The sequence below is a fragment of the Camelus bactrianus genome, chromosome 19, assembly GCF_048773025.1.
Source record: "Camelus bactrianus isolate YW-2024 breed Bactrian camel chromosome 19, ASM4877302v1, whole genome shotgun sequence".
Lineage (NCBI taxonomy): Eukaryota > Metazoa > Chordata > Mammalia > Artiodactyla > Camelidae > Camelus > Camelus bactrianus.
In genome coordinates this window covers 37,755,774-37,768,833 of record NC_133557.1, presented here as the reverse complement: position 1 = coordinate 37,768,833, position 13,060 = coordinate 37,755,774, and the positions used below count along the sequence as shown (strand labels likewise).

At 50.3% G+C, this 13,060-nt stretch overlaps 1 protein-coding gene across 2 annotated transcripts in view; it reads left to right on the top strand.

Annotated features, from left to right (window-relative positions):
• The window catches only part of KAT14 (lysine acetyltransferase 14), a 30,380-nt gene extending 19,485 nt beyond the window's left edge, over positions 1-10,895 (top strand). The window contains exons 7-10 of one of the 2 annotated variants that reach the window (XM_010972908.3): positions 5,069-5,205; positions 6,069-6,244; positions 7,515-7,705; positions 9,885-10,895. In XM_010972908.3, coding sequence (XP_010971210.2) covers positions 5,069-5,205; positions 6,069-6,244; positions 7,515-7,705; positions 9,885-10,058 — 678 coding nt within the window. In that variant the 3' untranslated portion in view covers positions 10,059-10,895. Of the gene's footprint in view, positions 1-5,068; positions 5,244-6,068; positions 6,245-7,514; positions 7,706-9,884 lie in introns of those variants that run through there. The other variant, XM_074347829.1, reaches the window with a different exon arrangement.
• Positions 10,896-13,060: the final 2,165 nt, after the last annotated feature.

The following is a 13,060-nucleotide window of genomic DNA, read 5'->3' as shown; positions in this document are numbered from 1 at the left end:
TGGCTTCAGCTTTAAGTCACCGTCTGCATCAGCCCCTAACAAGAGAGTCAGCATGTCCTTTGCAGCTCTGAAGGCACTGACTTCTCCTCTCCAGCTATGAAAGTCCTGGATGGCATCTTCTTCCAACAGAAGGCTGTTTCGTCTGCACTGACGGTCTTGTTCAGTGTAGCCACCTTCATTCATCATCTTAAGCAGATCTTCTGGAGAACGTGCTGCAGCTTCTGCATCAGCACTTCTGCTTCACTTGGTGCGCTGATGTCAAGGAGACGGCTTCGTTCCTTAAACTTCATGAACGAATCTTTGCCAGCTTGAAACTCTTCTTCTGCAGCTTCCTCACCTCTCTCAGCCTTCATGTTATTGAAGAAAGTTATGGTCTGGCTCTGGATGAGGCTTTGGCTTAAGAGATTGTTGTGGCTGGTGCGATCTGTCCAGACCACTTGGACTTTCTCCATGTCAGCCACAAGCCTGTTTTGCTTTCTTATCATTTGTGTGTTCAGTGGAGCAGCACTTTTTTCAAGAACTTTTCCTTTGCCTTCACAACTTGACTGTTTGGCAGTCAAGTCTTGGCTTTCGACATGCCTTCCTCATAGGCTTAGTCGTGTTGAGGTTTTGATTGAAAGTGAGAGACATGAGACTCTTCCTTTCACTCGACCACTTAGAGTCCACTGCAGGGTTATTAAGGCCCAATTCCACTGTTGTTGTGTCTCAGGGAACAGGGAGGCCGGATTACAGGGAGAGAGACAGGGGGACAGCCAGTCTCTGGAGCAGTCAGAACACACACAGCATGTATCCATTAAGTTCATTGTCTTATAAGGGTGCAGTTCATGGTGCCCCAAACAATTACAGTAGTAACATCAAAGACCTCTGATCACATAACAAATATAATACTGAAAAAGTCTGAAATATTGGTAGAATTACCAAAATGTGACACAGAGACATAGAGTAAGCAATCACTTTTAGAAAAATGTCACCAACAGACTTGAAGAAAATGAGGCATGCGTGTATTTCAGAGCTTGCGTGTTTAGTATCTGAGAATGAGTAGGAGATGACTCGTAACTGCTCGTTCCTGCTTCTGGGTGCCGTCATTCTTGGTGCCTATTTATTATGCTTTTTGGGTTGTTGGTTTTTTGTTTTTTGTTTTTTTGGTAACAACAGCTTTATTGAGGTACAATTCACATAACAGACAATTCAGCCATTCAGAGTGTACACTTCAGTAGTTTCTAGTCTGTTGACAGCAGTATAACCAGCATAATCAATTTTAGAACATTTTCCTCACCCTAAAAAGAAACTCTGCCCTTTGCTGCAGTTCAGCCCTCTGTCTGCACCCCCAATGGTATACTTTCTCTGTCCTTTGGCCTCTTCTGGACATTTCACATACATGGATTCGCATGAGGTATGGTCTTTTCTGATGCCTTCTTTCACTTGGCGTAATGTTCTCAAGGTTCATCCACGTTGTAGCGTATGCTAGTATTTCATTCCCTTTTGGCTGAGTAATATTCCATTGTACGGATATGCCACATTTTGTCGATGCATGCAACAGTTGATGGGCATTTGGGTTGTTTCCAGCTTTTGGCTGTTACGAATAATGCTGCTGTGGATATTTGTGTGAGAGTTTTTGTGTGGACGTACATTTTCACTTCTCTTGCATGTTGTACCCAGGAGCAGAATTGCCTGGTCAAATGATAATGTTGTGTTTAACTTGTTGGAGAACTGCCAGACTGGCTTGACTGGCAGTGATGCGCCATTTGATACTCCCCCCAGCAGTGTGTGAAGACTCTGGTTTCTCCGCGCATCCCCAGCGCTGCTTGTCATCGTCTGTCTTTTGCTTTTAGCCGGCCTGGTGGGTGGCAAGTGCTGTCTCGCTGTAGCTCTGGTTTGCATTTCCCTGATGACTGCTCGTGTGCTTTTTGAAGTCCTTGTCTGTCTAGTTGGTTAATTCTGCCTTTTCCAGTATGGTTTGTTTAGTTTATCCTTCTTTTGTTGTGATCCGTATTCACGTCTTGAGTTTTTTCCCTGTGAACTCATTTCCCCTTTGTCTCACCTGCCGCCATTGCTGGTCGGTGCACCTGGAGGGAGGGCAGGAGCCTGGCTCCTGGCTTGTCCTCTCTGGACAAGTTTTGCAAAATGGGAGACCCAGGGCTCAACCATTCCCGTCGTCACCTTTCTCTAGAGTCCGCAACCTCACCTCAGGGAACCTCCTGGGGTGTCTGGCCTGGAGCTCCTTGGTACCTCCCTCTGCTGTTACTGCCTGTGGTCGTGGGGAGCTGGGGCTAGCTGGCTGGGGTACCCTCCACCTCAGGAAGGTTCTCTGCTGCTCTGGCTGATGCTTGCTGGGGAAGGTGGCCGAGGTCTAGCAGAGCAGAGCTTGGGAGGGGGAGTGGCCTGACCCCCAGACCTGTCCCCAACTATGGGCAAAGCCTTTCTCTGCCCCAGCTGCCCTCACGGGTACCAGCCCCCATCCATCCCCCAGGGGTTCTCATAGCCCTTCTGTCCAATCTTCCTTTCACTTTTGAGGCATCTATCAGGTTAGGTTTGAGGTAGGGACCCAGCAGCCCACCTAGTGCTCCACTTTGTTTAGAACTAGGAGTTTCAAGAAACTCACTTAACAAATTTCCAAACTTATTTGACTTTGGGACACTTTTCCCCCACCACTTTGTCATTCAACCAATGGAAGTTGAATACTTCACATGTGCCAAGCACCAGTCTAGCAGGGGGTGTGCAGTGAATTCAGACAGAGGAGGTGAGCAGGGAGATGACAGTACTGACCAGCCTACCAGCAGGATCACCTCCCACAAGGTGAGCGCTGTGCTGAGCACAGGAGTAGACGCCACTTCCTGTGGAGGTGACGCTCTAACCATGTCCTGATCCGCAGGCAGGAGCCGGGCTGAGGTGGGGGTTGTTCAGCGTGTGGCACTGGATCATTTGATGGCAGAGGAGGGGGTGGTGGGAGATATGCCTTGAAGGGAACCTGGCCTGGTCCTGCGGGTCACAGGAAACAAGTTTGAGTTGTAGTCTTCTTTTTCCCCCTGATTTTTATCCTTATCTTTTAAAAGATTATTTGTGGGGTTTTTTGTTTTTGTTTTGGGGGGGTAATTAGGTTTATTTATTTATTTATCTTAATGGAGGTACTGGGGATTGAACCCAGGACCCTGTGTATGCCAAGCATGCACTGTACCACTGAGCTATACCCTCCCCCACCTTTTTTTTTAAACTCTGTTTGTTTTTTTTGAGGGGGTAGGTAATTAGGCTTATTTATTATCATTTTTAATGGAGGCACTGGGGATTGAACCCAGGACCCTGTGCCTACAAAGCGTACACTCTACTGCGGAGCTAAACCCTCCTTTGCCTTGAGTTGTATTCTAAACATACAGCAGGAGGCCACATGGGAGTTTTAGTCAAAGGTTGTGAATTTATTCGTTTTTAAAGAAGAATGTGACTCTGGAGGTGGCTAGCGTGGGGTGAGCCTGGCGGCAGGGAGACCACCAGGAGCAGGGGCAGTGGTCGCGGCAGGCGCCGAGGGCGCCCTTGGCTGGGTGAAGCAGGGGAGCTTGCGGGAAGGTGGGGACCGTGTGGCAGCGACGGGGCTTCGCAGGCTCGCCCCGGCACGTTAACCAGAGGCTGTTTCATGGGCTCGGTGGCTGGTGTTCTGGTTCTCTTGCCGCATTACAAGCCACCCCACAACTTAGTGGCTGAAAACAGTAACTATTTCATATTTCTTCTGAGTCTGTGGGTTCACTGGGCTCACCTGGGTGTTTCTCCTACTTGTGCTAAATAAAGGCGGCAGCAGCCTTGTGACTGCACTCTGCTGGGGGCTGGGTCCAGGCTGGAACGACCAGGGTGGCCTCTCTTCCTCCGGAGCCTGTCTCCGTGTGGCCTCTCGTCACTCAGTGGTCCAGCCTGGGCTCCGTGGCCACTGGGCTCAAAGGGGAGAAAGTGGAAGCCGCCAGTTCTCTTAAGGCCTGGGCTCCAAGGCCCAGGATGTTAACTTCCGCCACTTTCTGATTGGGCATGCCTGTCCCGGGCCCGCCCGGGGAGGGGAGGTGGCTCTGCCTTTTGATAAGAGGAGACACATGTACCTTCAGGCATGGGAGGAAGTGTTGGGCCGTTTGGAAACTATACCACAACTTTGAATTTCAGTTTGAAACTTAAAGTCTGGGAAGAATTTCAGGGCTGGCCTTTGAAAGTGTTGGTGGCCAGTTTGGGAAAGTAATCAGAGCAAATCATTAAAGAAGGAATTCTTGCTCTCCTTCCAACTAAGTTATTTTCTAGGCTAAGAGCAAACTGATTGTACAAAAACAACTTAGGTTTCTAAACTTCATCCAGCCCTTGGCAAACCACTTTGTAGATGTGCCTTTTAATCTCCTATCTGAGCTCTTTGCTATAAAACCCTAATTGTCCATGTTCTGTTACAACATGACTGAGGGCCCTGGAGCAGCTCTGTCTGGAGAGCAGGCGTCTCCGCCCGTTCTGCTGGGCCCTCATGAGGAGCAGAGGCCACATCGTCGATGGCCCTCCAGGCAGGCTCTCCCCCATCGTGGCTTGTTTTAGGGCCAGTCATCTCCCTCAGTCCTGCTAGCATCTGATTTACTCAGTAGAGACATATTTTAATAAACCCACACATGAGCACAGCAGTAATGCTTCTGTGACAACAGAGACGGCTCCCAAAACGTGAGCCGTGTGTGTCTTACCTGCTTGATGCTCGTGCGGGTTAATATTTGATGAATGGATTCAAGGTGTGACATAGACAAAATGAAAACTGGAGAAGCTGTAAATCCAATCAGTCCTGCATTTCACTCATTTAAATGTCTTTTAAATTTTTTACATAACTATAAAATCTTAAAAATTAATTTTGATTTTTAAACGATTACAACCAGGGTTATTTTTTTATTTCCAGTTTTATCCAAAGGTGCCTACGGAGTCTGTACTGAAACTCGAGCTTTCCAAATAAGTAACGTAGAAAGACCTACTTTCTGACACATAAAAATGTCATTATACTGCTCATCTGTAGAAGTTAAACCAATCTGTTGAGTGGTTTTATTTTTATGTAACTAGTGTGTCTTTCTCACAGACTGCCTTGCCGTCCAGGAAAGGGTTTCGGCACCAGACCACCAAGTTTTTGTACCGTTTGGTGGGATCGGAAGACATGGCTGTGGACCAGAGTATTGTCAGCCCTTACACCTCTCGGATCCTGAAACCTTACATCAGGTGTACAGAGAGGCGCAGTCACGTTGAGTGTCGTGGGGGTAACGTTTGTGGTTTTCGAGCCCTGTTCCCCTATGCGAGTGAATAAAGACCAAAACCTGTGAGCTGGCATTGGCAAGGACCAGTCAGTGCTCCATGTCCGGTCTCATCCTTGGCTGGTTTCAACTGTACTTTTTTGCACAAAGGATGATCCTTTGAAAGAAACCAGAAAGACAAGATTAAGTTAACTCTGTCCATTGTGATTATCATACTCATTGTTTGCTTTAAATTTTAAAGCTGTATATATTTAGCAGTTTGTGAAATGAAGAAATGGGAGCCATGTCTCAGTTGGGCCTGTGTCCAGACTAATGATGAGTGTCCTTGTGTGGGCAGTGCCGTGGCTGCTGAGCTGGCCAGAGAGGCCCCAGCTCTGGGCTGTGTGCGGCTGATTGACAGTTGTCTCTGCAGCCCCAAGTCATGTGATCCTCCTTGCCCCGCACTGCCCTTCCCTGCAGACACGTGTGAGCGGGCCCCACTCCCTTCGTCCCCATAGCTGCTGGACCTTCGTCCCCAGGCTCTGTCCTGGGTCCGAGCACTCAAAGGGTTGAATTAGGATGCTGTTTCTGTCTCCCTACTCTGTTCTTAAGGCTCACCAGCACTAGTAGAGTTCCTGGAAGGTACAGAGGGAGTTAGTCTGACAAATATTAATAGAGTGAATTTTAAATTTCATACCAGAAAAGTATTGTAGCTGTTAAGCTGGCTACCATAAAAAGTAGCTCAAATTAATTTAAAATTTCAAGCAGCTCACAGAGTTTGTGTGAATCAAATGGCTAGGAACAATAGGTATTTTTCTTGACTTCGGTTTGTTTACTTTCTGGGTTCTGGAGGCGTGATTATGAGACAAAGCCACCCAAACTGCAGCTGCTGTCACAGATTCGTTCCCACCTGCACAGGGACGACCCTCACTGGACGCCGGAGCCCGACGCACCTCTTGATTACTGCTATGTCCGGCCGAACCACATCCCAACGATAAACTCCATGTGTCAGGAGTTCTTCTGGCCTGGTATGTTCTCTCCTCTCCAACTAGGCAAGTCCATTTTCTGTACAGTTCACTTCAGCAGGTTTTAAAATTAGACTATGTCTTGTGACCCCAGAACCTTTACTCATGTGATTTCATTCCGTTTGTCTCTACTGACACCGAAATATTACAACATAAACACTGTTCTTTCTTAAGATCAAGAAGAAGCCAGCAGTTAGTACACAGTGTTTTTGTTTGTTTCTCTTCCCTGTTTGTCCCCACTTCCAGAATAAACAGTTCACCCTGTTTTGCTTCTGTATATGTTTAGATACCAGGTTATGTCCATCAGCAGCACACAGGCTGGTAGCTTGGGCATGTTTGGACACTTTTGATTTTTGTTTAATTATTTCTGTATGTTTTGTTAATTTAGCTGTTCCTTAGAGAGTGTTAATACAGCCAAAAGTTGTTTTTAAAAAGCCAAATACCCCAACCACAGACTTTGAAAATAAGAACCACCCAATGTGGTTCGTCAGTTTATCAGCCTTAACATTTTATCTGAAGATCAGAGCCACCAGTTAAAGGAACACATTTTCCTTGCTAATTACAGGCACATTCTTTGTGGACCTGTTTCACTGCACTGCTTTGAACTGTAAAGGAAATAAAACATGTCTTCCAGATGTTAGATGAGATTTCGTCAGGATGAGAGCTGTGTTGCTTTTATTGTCTGAAATCGTGTCACCATGCATGTGGTGGTGGTGGGGACGGGAGCAGGAAGGAGCATTCTGGGAGGGCCTGCTACTCCTGCCCCTGCTCAGGGTGCCTTCCATACACTAAGCATGGGATCATGTTATATTTAACTCCTTTGTTAAACTAAAATGTGGCCTTTGTACCAAAGAGCTGATCACTTGTCTGTGTGTGAGGTTAAGAACACAGTGACTGGGCGGTCTCAGGGGGGGTCTTCCCCTAGCCCTGTGGTCTGGCTGTGCGCCCCTCTCACCCACGGCAGGCACTGGGGCGGGGCCGTTAGGGACGTGCTGGCTGACACATGTGGCCCATGGCCCGAGTTCAGAGTCAGGTGCGCTGGCTCTGGGCCGTGCGCTTCCATGCCCACCCCTCCCGCTGCTCTTCTTTTCACATATGTACTTAGACGAGTCGATGCTAATTTTGATATTTTCTGAAATTCACTGTTTCTTGTCTGATCTGAATGTGTGGTGTCTGTGGTGGCGTCTGTCTCCAGCTTGGGTGTTTTCAGTGTGCAGGTGGCACTGCTAAGCCCGGTGCCCAGGCGTGACTCTGAGCGTGTCCCCCACCTCAGGCGTTGACCTGTCCGAGTGCTTGCAGTACCCCGACTTCAGCGTCGTGGTCCTCTATAAAAAGGTCATCATCGCCTTTGGCTTCATGGTTCCCGACGTGAAGTACAACGAGGCTTACATTTCATTTCTGTTCGTCCATCCTGAGTGGAGAAGAGCGGGGATTGCGACATTCATGATTTACCACCTGATTCAGGTATGTTGTGTCTGCTCCTTGTCTCCCCCCACCCCCCACTTCGGGCTTCTGAGGGGCCCGGCCGAGGGCTGAGGCTGCGCCTGGGGAGGTGACGCCAGGTGAGAGGAGCCGGTCTCCGTAGTCCATGAGGTTTTTGACACACAGACAGAAACCTTCACCCCTGAGAAGGTCACTCCACAGACCCAGGTTTCAAGAACTTTGTGAACATGTGTAGTGAATGAAGTAAGGAAGACACCGAAGATGAGCCCAAAGCGCGTGTGCCGCCCGCTGCAGCTGCTGCTGCCCTGGGAGCCCCCCCCCCCCCCCCCCCCCCGCCGAGCTGCCGAGCTGCCCGACACGGGTGGAGCTGCGATGTGTGGTTCTTCAGTATTTGCAGACATTTCAACAAAACTGTATCCATCAATAGTACTTGCGTCCTGCTGATTGGTTTTGGTTTTACTGCCGTTGTTTTCGTTGATATGAACCTTCTAAGTAATTTGTCCTTTGGTCTCTTTGTATCACTTCTTCTTTTTTCTTTGTATCACTTTGAAGAAAGTAGACCATATATTTATCTCCTAACAGAAAACAGGCAAGGATTGTTTTCCCCAGAACTTTTCTGGTAACTGATTTTCTAAGTCCCGTACCGTTTGATATGGAAAGTCCCGTACCGTTTGATATGGAGGACTGTGTGTCATGTGGGCAAGATGCCTTAAATAGAGAAAGGAGATGATTCATTGTCTTTTCCAATTTTTTAATGAAACTAGCTCAGTAATTCCCCATTGTTGGTGAGAACCTTGAGAACTGTCTTCCTAGAAATTGCTCTCTCCTCTCCTGGCAGTTAGTGTGAGCTGCCCCGTGTTGTCTTCACCTGAGACCTCAGTTACCTCCGCATCCCCCACCCCCTGTGTCTCTGCCCTCTGTGCACAGAGGCAGCCTCCATGTGTTCACCTCATCCTGGCAGGACGGCCACGGACCTCTCCTTTCTTCACTGCAAGGGCCTGCGTGCAGGTCCGGGATGACATTTTAGCGGCGCAGTTGGTCCTTACTGAGCCTCACTGGGAGGAGCGTCCATCTTTGTACGTGGGAGCCTGGCCCCCAGCCAGCCAGACCGTAAACCCAGGCACAGACGCGGCGCTGCCTGGTCATCAGCCGTCAGGGCGGCCCTGCCGGGACTGAGCCTTTGCAGCGAGTGCACACTCTTGTCCTCACTGTGCTGGTGGCTCATCCTTGTCCTAAAAAAGCCTTTGGATGCAAAATGTGAGTTGAGCAGAGAAGAGAAGAGATCTGTCTACTTTTTTTTTTTTTTTTTTAATGGAGGTACCGGGAATTGAACCCAGGACCTCGTGCATGCTAAGCGTGCGCTCTACCACCGAGCCATACCCACCCTCCGGTATCTGTCTACCCTTGACGGGGGTGAGTCCTCTTAGTATAGAAGCCTTGAGGATCCTGGGATTATAAAATCTCAAGGATCAAGTCCAGGATCTCAACGCCGCCCCACTAAAGAGCAAGTTCTGAACTTCTGTGCCCTTCTGCATGCTTTATCCTCCGTGGCGAGCTTGAGAATCTCAGGGCTTGCCTGGAGTTGATAGGACCTGTGCTGCTGTCTTCCCCGAGGACAGGCCGATGCTGAACGTGGAAACCTCAGTTGTGTGCCGTTTGGGAGTGAAGAGAGGTGATCGTGGGTTCAGAAGGTCCACACGGAGTAGTCGGGTTGTAGCACTAAATGGAAGTCCTGATATTTCCTTTCTGACCACATAGTTTAACATCCTTCCTCGTGGGTCTAGGAAGGGGTTTTCGCAGTTCCCTTGCAGGCTGAGACCTACTTTGCAAAAGCAGAACTCCTTGTTCTCTGTTTCTTCAAGATTGTCACAGTGTTTGGTACTGATTTGTTTGATATATTTAATGTAATTGAAGTATAAAACAGTTGACAACGAAATATTCCCCTTGGCTCTGCTTCAAAGAGGAAGAGCCAGCTTACCGTCCACCTCCTTAGTCTCGATGTGCGTTTCAGGGAGGGTTGTGCTTGGCAGCAGAGCGGTGTTGGGTGTCCTGCGGTTGCTGGGCGTTACGGTGTCTCAGCTTCAGTCCCCATCTCACCAGTTTCCATAACTGACTCCCGACACTTAAAAGAGTTTCCTCACCCACTCGTTTTCCCTCCGGCTTTTTCGTTTTCACCTGTGTCTTTCCGCTCTTTCGGCAGACCTGCATGGGCAAGGACGTGACCCTTCACGTCTCAGCAAGCAACCCCGCCATGCTGCTCTACCAGAAGTTTGGATTCAAGACTGAAGAGTATGTTTTAGATTTTTATGATAAATATTACCCCTTGGAGAGCACAGAGTGTAAACACGCATTCTTTCTGAGGCTCCGGCGCTGACGTGAGTGCAGCTCTTCGCAGGGAGGCACGCGCGCTCAGCAAGAAGGGTCTTTAGGGGACCCACGGCGGGTACCATCCCCTGTGGGTTCTGATCTCTGCGATGAGACCCCCACCCCCACGTCCCAGCAGAGATGAGAGGCGTGGGCAGCGGGACAAGGAGAGCGCCCCTTCAGAGTCACTGTCCAGCCCTTTCTGGACGGGCCTTCGTCCCACACCTGAGACTCCACCGTCAGACAAGACCATGGTGTGCCGGCCTCCATCACCCACAGCCGTCAAGCAGGAATGTCTAGACTGACATCTTGAGGGGAAAGCATCTACCCGCATTTAAAGTGTGAGAAATGTGCCCAAAGGGCACCGTGCTGTCCTGGGGCGGTGAGCGATTATGATGGTAACGTGGTGGGACACCGGCCCATTCCCAGCCGGGACATATTGTCACTGACCCAGGAGGACCCCAGGGCACTGAAGCTCCATTGTCTCTCCCTGACTCTGGTCACAGTCAAAATAAACCCAGTGTTTGTGTCTGAGTCACTTCGCCCGTTCTCCCACGAGCATCTCCCGCCGGGGCCATGGCCTGGGACTCGGTCTCGTTCTCCCGGCCTGTGAAGTGGGCTTGGGGTTGGAGCAGCCGTGCAGCTGCCGTTTCCATTGTGCCCCTGTACGGAGGAGTGCGGTGGTGGGGTAGAACCCGCTGTGGACAGAATCCGTCTCTGCAGGGCGAAGCTGTTGGTGTGTTTGTGGGTGTTGGAGATGGACTGTCAGTCAGGTGGCTTTGGATTTAGCAGGAACATTTCCAAACGTATCCGATGTTCTCAAATAAAAATCTTTCTTGTGACAGGCTGTGGCCAGAGCTTCAGTCTAATCAGTTTGCTTTCAAACTCTCTATAAGAGCAGTGGTTCTTAACTTTTGGGGACACAAATCCCTCTGAGAATCCAAAGAAAGCTGAATACTCTCTAGAAAACTGTGCACCCCAACAGATAGGGAGGGACCAGCTGTCACCGCCTCACGCGCAGGGCCCTTAAGGGCTAGGTTCTTAAGGTCATAGACACGTTGTCTCCTACTCTCCGAGCGTATCTGTTTCAATGTTAATGGATTTTTTCACCCCAAAGCTCTAGGCGGAGTTGGCACTGGAGGAAGAGGGTGGTTGGAGCCCCTGCACGTATGAGACCCCAGGTGTGTGTCTGTGCGTAGGGACCTGAGTCTTGTCCTTTCCTCAGCGGTGAACTCTCCAGGGCCCCGGGCAGACGTGGCTGCACTCTGTGCCCCCTCACCACTCATGTCATTCAGCGAGAGAATTTCAAGCTGGAGACGAGCAGCGACTAAAAAGTGAGTCTCGTGCCAGCGTGTTCACGTTCTGCCAGAAGTCTAGCGTTCCAGTGACCCTGAATGTGGCCAGAGGCTGAATTAAATACCAGGATATGTGCAGCCAAAGGCAGTAGGCTCCACAGGGAGTGAAAGCAGAGGCTCAGAGGGTCTTGGACAAACAAGAATTGTTGGCAGCTGGGGCCTCTGCAGGGCAGGCGGTAGGCGGGGCCCGCGTGCCCTGGAGCGCTCGGCTGTGGGCTCGGGCGGAGGCAGCACGGCCCCCGCGGCACCCCGCAGACCGGCTCCCGGGTGCTGAAGTCGGACATCATGGCAGCCCCCCTTTGTGAGCCCTTGATTCTCCCAGTGGCTCCTTGAGCTGGTGCTGTGGTTGCCTCTCTTTTAGGGAAGAGGAAAGGGGCCTGAGAGGTTGAGGAACTGTGTGCCCAGGGCACGCAGAGGGAAAGCAGCAGACAGGAGCCCCGGCCGGTCACCGCGCCCTGCCCGCAGGGTGTGTAAGTAGAGGGGCTCTCCCCCCGAGGCCTGAGCTGACTGTCATTCTCTTCCCACGTGCTCCACCCGTGGACCTCTGACCGTCTGTGTTTTCCTTGCTGGTCTCCCAGGTCAGGGTTCATAACCTGAGGTGGTCGTGTAGAAAGGCAGGTGTGTATGAGCGTGGGTGTTTTGTGGGGGGTCCCTAAGCTTCACCAGCAGTTCCGAGGGATGTGTGAGCCAAAAGGTAGTAATCAGCCCTATTCAGACTGGAGGAAGGAACTTTATAGAGCCAGCCGGGTGGTCGGAACAAAGGTTCAAAAGGAATGACTCACCAAACAGTATCTTTCAAATGTTTTATTTTAATTCTTACATAATTTCAGTCTTAAAAGAAAAGTTGCAAAAGGGTACAGAGAAAGCCAGATAGCCCTCATTCCCATTCCCTAGATGTTAATATTTCACACACACCCTCCTTTACACACATCTGCGTGTGTGCACACCCGCACTTTTTTCCTGAACCATTTAAAAGTGGATTGTAGACACTGCACCCCTGTTACCCTTAATACCTTGGGGCGCCTTTCTGAAAGTAAGGCGCGTTCTTACGTCGCTACTGCGTCATGACCAAAATAGGGGAGGGGGGCCGCGACCCCGTGCTGCTGTTCTAACGTGCGCACCCGGTGCACCTCGCGCCGACTGTGCCAGCACTGCCCTGGACAGCAAGGGGAAGTCAAGGCCGGCTGTCGCCTTCAGTTGTCGTGCTTCTCCAGTCTCCTGTGATCAGAAGCTGGCCCCGGGTCTTTGTTAATGTGGCCGTGCTTGAAGAGTCCCGGCTGGTTGGTTTGTAGGCTGTCCCGGGATGCAGGGATGTCTGCTGTTGCCTCCTGTTCAGTTGTCAGGCGCTTGGGCAGGAATGCCATGAACACGCCACTGAGTTCTCAGCGCACCACTGAGGAAGCACATGCTGTCCCCGAGTCCCATCTCTCATCTGGCAAAGTTAGCTTCCGCTCTTTAGTTAGGCGGGAGGAACCCTCTTTGCAAATACGTACCATGTGGGGAGGCTCACTGAGACTGTGCAGACACCCTGGTGCTCCTCCAGCCTTGCACTGCTGGTTGGAGCATCCCAGCCATGCCTGGCCCTCCGTGTTGCAGCACCGTGAGCTTAGGTTAAGCTCGTTAAGTAGGTCTTCTACGTCCATCACCCTTCAGTGTA